This window comes from Myotis lucifugus, unplaced genomic scaffold, assembly GCF_000147115.1.
Source record: "Myotis lucifugus unplaced genomic scaffold, Myoluc2.0 scaffold_40, whole genome shotgun sequence".
Taxonomy (NCBI): domain Eukaryota; kingdom Metazoa; phylum Chordata; class Mammalia; order Chiroptera; family Vespertilionidae; genus Myotis; species Myotis lucifugus.
The window spans coordinates 868,980-874,100 of NW_005871088.1; the positions used below are offsets into that span (position 1 = coordinate 868,980).

A 5,121-nucleotide genomic window follows, 5' to 3' on the forward strand; every position below is an offset into this window, starting at 1 on the left:
AGCGATGGGTGGCAAGTCCAGGCCTGGGGGCGAGGGAGGGCTCTTTGGGTGCTGTGGATGGGGGTGGGCTCGGAGGGGCGGGGGTGGGGGTGCATGGAGCCTTCTGGAAGGCGGCTCATTGCGGCTGACTCGGTTGTGTGGCGGCAGAGAGCGGGTGTCTGGGCGCCGATCGCCATCGGTGTGGGGGCGTTGGGGATCGCAGCGGCGTATGGGGGGGGGCGAGGAGGAAGGAGTGTATGCGGTGGTCTCGCTGGGAAGCGTCCACCTGGGAGTGCTGACCTGGGCGGTGGGGGAAGGGCAAGATGTACCGGGGCTGGGGGAGGGTGTAGGGACCTGACGGGACATGTGTTCCTGAGAGGGGCTGTCGCTGAGGGTGGCTGAAGCACTGCTGGGCTTGGGGTGGGGGACCTTCCTCCAACTCTCCCTTGGCCCCCCCCATCCCCTCCCAGACATGTTGCTGCTCAAGAAACAGACGGAGGACATCAGCAGCGTCTATGAGATCCGCGAGAAGCTGGGCTCGTGAGTGTGGCCACGAATGTGTTGTGTGTGCATGAGTGTCAGGGAGTGTGCGTCAGTGGCTGTGTGGGCGTGTGTGCGTGGGATGGGTGGCCTGAGATGGAGAGGGCCTCCCCTTCTGCTTCAGCTAGGGGGGGCCCTTCCTCCTCCCCACCTCTCCTCTCCCCACCCTCTCCTCCCCTCCTCTACCTCTGCCTCTCCATCTTGCCCCCTCCCTTCCTGCCTCCGCTGTCTCCACGGCAGGGGTGCCTTCTCCGAGGTGGTGCTGGCCCAGGAGCGGGGCTCCTCACACCTTGTTGCCCTGAAGTGCATCTCCAAGAAGGCCCTTCGAGGCAAGGAGGCCCTGGTGGAGAATGAGATTGCGGTGCTCCGCAGGTGTGTGCCTGGCCCTGGCTGCTAGGGCTTAAGGCCTGTGGGGCTGTGCCTTGTGGGATTGGGCAGGGGTGGCTTGTGGTAGGGAAGGGGGCAGAGGTGGAAGGAAGCACCCCTAGGCCCCGAGGCCAGAGGGGACTGCAGTGGCCTACAAGGTTTTTTAAAAAATATATATATATATTTCTATTGATTTCAGAGAGGAAGGGAGAGGGAGAGAGAGATAGAAGCATCAATGATAAGAGAGACATCAGTCATTGATTGGCTGCCTCCTGCACGCCCCACAGTGGGGATGGAGCCCACAACCCGGCCATGTGCCCTGACCAGGAATTGAACCATGACCTCCTGGTTCAGAGGTCAACGCTCAACCACTGAGCCACCCCGGCTGGGCCAAGGGCTTTTTAAAAAATATATTTTTATTGACTTCAGAAAGGAAGAGGGAGGGAGAGATAGAAATATCAATGATGAGAGAGAGTCATTGATCGGCTGCCTCCGTTATGGCCCCTACTGAGGATTGAGCCTGCAACCCCGGACATGTGCCCTGACTGGGAATTGAATTGTGACCTCCTGGTTCATAGATCGACACTCAACTACTGAGCCAAACCAGCTAGGGCAGAGTTGTTATTTTTAAAAATATTTTTATTGATTTCAGAGAAGAAGGAAGAGGAAGAGAGAGAGAGATAGAAACATCAATGATGAGAGAATCATTGATCAGCTGCTGCCTCCTGCCCGCCTCACACTGGGGATCGAGCCCACAACCCGGGCATGTGCCCTGACTGGGAATCGAACCATGACCTCCTGGTTCATAGGTTGATGCTCAAGCACTGAGCCACACTGGCCGGGCTACAAGGGCTTTTTCTTGCTGTTGCAGGGTCAGCCACCCCAACATCGTGGCTCTGGAGGACGTCCACGAGAGCCCCTCCCACCTCTACCTGGCCATGGAGCTGTGAGGAGGGCAGGGCAGGCTGGGGGCTGGGTGCTGAGTGTGGGATGAGGGGCCTGGCTCAAATGAGCACCTGCTCCTCACAGGGTGACAGGGGGCGAGCTGTTCGACCGCATCATGGAGCGTGGCTCCTACACAGAGAAGGATGCCAGCCACCTGGTGGGCCAGGTCCTTGGCGCTGTCTCCTACCTGCACAGCTTGGGCATCGTGCACCGAGACCTCAAGGTGCCTGCCCTCTCACCCACTTGCCCAGGCCTTACGCAGCCTCCTGTGCACCAAGGGTCTGGGGGACGTGAGGGGGCCCAGCCCCTGGTCCCAGCCCCTAGGACCATGCCAGGGCTGACCTCTGGCCTCCCGTGTGTCCTAGCCTGAAAACCTCCTCTATGCCACGCCATTCGAGGACTCCAAGATCATGGTCTCTGACTTCGGCCTGTCCAAAATTCAGGCTGGCAACATGCTGGGCACCGCCTGTGGGACCCCAGGATATGTGGGTATGTGAGGGGGCTCCCTGAGGGGGCTGGGGGACCCCGTGGGAGCTGTGGTGCCCGGGGCAGGGCAGGTGGCTGGCCATTCCTGGGGTGACTAGGCGGAGCCAGGCAGCGCTGAAGGCTGGTGTGTGTGTGCGCGGGTGTGCGTCTGTCTGTCTCTGGCCCCCAGCCCCGGAGCTCTTGGAGCAGAAACCCTACGGGAAGGCCGTAGATGTGTGGGCCCTGGGTGTCATCTCCTACATCCTGTGAGTGACCACTGGGAAGGCTCTTCTTCTGCCCGCCTGCCCCCTGCTGGGTTGGGGAGGGTTGGACAGCTGGGTGATTCATCTGTGGGCGCCAGGCTGTGTGGCTACCCTCCATTCTACGACGAGAGCGACCCCGAACTCTTCAGCCAGATCCTGAGGGCCAGCTACGAGTTTGACTCTCCCTTTTGGGATGACATCTCCGAATCAGGTGACTTGAGGCTGGCCCCGAGCTCAGGGAGGGGAGGGGGCGCGATGAGGGGAATGGGGGCGGGCTGGGCTGACCTGGCCTCCCTGCTCCAGCCAAAGACTTCATCCGGCACCTTCTGGAGCGAGACCCGCAGAAGAGGTTCACGTGCCAGCAGGCCTTACAGCATCTTTGGTGAATGGAACCCCTGCCAAGCTGTCCCAGGGCCGGAGGGAGGGACCACGCCCTCAGAGACCCCCCACCCCCCACTGACCCCTGGCCTCCCGCTAGGATCTCTGGGGATGCTGCCTTTGACAAAGACATCCTGGGCTCAGTCAGTGAGCAGATCCAGAAGAATTTTGCCCGGAACCACTGGAAGGTCAGTATGGGTCAGGCTGTGGACCTTTCTGGCTCCAGGCTGCCTCCCTTCCCCACCTGCCCTACCCCTCAGCCTCAGGGGGAGGCTGCCAATAGCCTGTCTGATCTTTGAAATCTCAGGGGTCAGGGCCGGTCATAAGCCTGATACCCCTTTCTCCCTGCAGCGAGCATTCAATGCCACCTCTTTCCTGCGCCACATCCGAAAGCTGGGGCAGAGCCCAGAGGGTGAGGAGGCCTCAGAGCGGAGGATGGCCCGCCACAGCCACCCGGGCCTCGGGGCTGGCCAGCCCTCCAACTGGTGAGGCCCAGGTACGTGGGGGTGGGCCCTGCATCCCCTAATAGGAGGTGGTTCCTGGGTGAGCTTAGAGCAGCAGTTCTCAACCTGGGGGTCGCGACCCCTTTGGGGGTCGAACGACCCTTTCACAGGGCTCGCCTAAGACCATTGGAAAACACATATATAATTACATATTGTTTTTGTAATTAATCACTATGCTTTAATTATGTTCAATTTGTAACAATGAAAATACATCCTGCATATCAGATATTTACATGACGATTCCTAACAGTAGCAGAATTACAGTTATGAAGTAGCAACGAAAATAATTTTATGGTTGGGGGTCACCACAACATGAGGAACTGTATTAAAGGGTCGCGGCATTAGGAAGGTTGAGAACCACTGCCTTAGAGGGTGTGGAGCCCCAGGTGGCCAAGAGCTAAGCGGGGTGGACCCCAGAGAGCACAGGGCTGAGGGCAGAGAGCGCAGATGGAAGGGAGGGTCCAGGGTTCTGGGAGGGGTAGATGAGAGAGGGGCCAGCAGGGGCTGGGGACCACGGGCACCGTGAGGATCCGAGAGGGGCCCAGTGCCAAGACCCAGTGGGCCCCGTCCGCAGCTGAGAGCCTTGACTGGGAGCCGGGCACAGCGCGGGCCGGGGTGCCTCCTGACTCTTCCTCTCCTTGTGTGCTTCTCTCTCTCCCTCCACCCCTGGCAGATGCTGAGGCTGAGTGCACTGACCCCCGATTCTCTTCCCACGGACCCTCTCAGTCCTCTCCCCCATCCCCGCACCCTGGGGCTGGCCTCTGATGGAGAGTTTGAGACGTGTGTGGCACGTGGCACTCGGGTGGGAGTGGGGCACCCCTCAGGCTCTGCCCTTGCTGAGGGGCTGGTGGGGCATGTCCGCAGGGGCTCCCCTCCCCTGTCGCTGCCGCAACCCCTCTAGACACTGACGAGGCTCCAGGGGCCCCTTCCTGCACGCTGTTCTGCGCTTCGCTGACTGTGGGTGGTCCCGCTTGTGTCGTGGCCTCCGGCTCCCCTCCGGTTTCCCCCAAATCAATAAAGACAGACAGAGCAAAGGGCCTGGGGCCGGTGGTGATCTGGAGGGAGGAGGAAGGGGCAGGGATGGGGGAAGAGGGAGAGGATGGGTATCACCTGTGGGAAAGAAATCAAGGAGGCAGGGCCACACCACCTGACCTAGCCCACTGCCACCCACACTTCTGCTCCCTTGGATCATGGCAGACAAACTCCCGGTTGTCCAAGAACTTTCTGTCCCTGCCCTGCCCTGCCCCCCAAATGCCAGCAAGAGGCAACCCAGATAGCAGCTCTGCCACCCTGGAGGTGGGCCTGCGTGTGGCTCTGGCTGCCAGCAGAGGGGGCTGGTGGGAGGCCCCATGGGTACCCAAGTCTCCAGGACCCCGGGGGTGGGCTGCAAGTGCCCCTGTTGTTCAGGGCCAGCCAGGAAGGGCTCACAGGCGAGTGAAGGCCTGTAGCCTGGGGGGCGCCCAGAGTCCCAGCCTGCCAACCTCTCCCCACAGTATTTCCAGCACACACTTTCCTATGGGGAAGGCTAGTGTCAGAGGGTGCAGGGGAGCCCATTGGCCAGGAGAGGGCGCCACCGGGCCGCAATCGCTGTGCTGTGCTGAGCTTTGGAGCCCATGGGCTCCAGGCCTGGGGGAACCCAGGCTGGGCTGGTTATGGCTCCTGGTGTGAAGATTAATGGCGGG

General features: G+C 60.8%; 1 protein-coding gene across 1 annotated transcript; it reads left to right on the forward strand.

Annotated features, from left to right (window-relative positions):
- The first annotated feature begins 234 nt into the window (after positions 1-234).
- Positions 235-3,433, forward strand: PNCK (pregnancy up-regulated nonubiquitous CaM kinase). Its single transcript, XM_023752970.1, has 11 exons — positions 235-271; positions 450-519; positions 760-891; positions 1,757-1,831; positions 1,915-2,053; positions 2,196-2,319; positions 2,486-2,561; positions 2,657-2,769; positions 2,862-2,940; positions 3,037-3,124; positions 3,288-3,433. Exons 2-11 carry the CDS (start codon positions 452-454, stop codon positions 3,423-3,425), a joined length of 1,032 nt encoding a protein of 343 aa, XP_023608738.1. The 5' UTR covers positions 235-271; positions 450-451; the 3' UTR covers positions 3,426-3,433.
- Positions 3,434-5,121: the final 1,688 nt, after the last annotated feature.

What these genes read in the sequence shown, in the direction of transcription:
- PNCK (XM_023752970.1), top strand. Translation starts at nt 452, where the DNA reads ATGTTGCTGCTCAAGAAACAGACGGAGGACATCAGCAGCGTCTATGAG. An exon ending in ATCCGCGAGAAGCTGGGCTC is followed by an intron (nt 520 to 759) that starts GTGAGTGTGGCC and finishes TCTCCACGGCAG; the next exon opens with GGGTGCCTTCTCCGAGGTGG. An exon ending in GGATGACATCTCCGAATCAG is followed by an intron (nt 2,770 to 2,861) that starts GTGACTTGAGGC and finishes TCCCTGCTCCAG; the next exon opens with CCAAAGACTTCATCCGGCAC.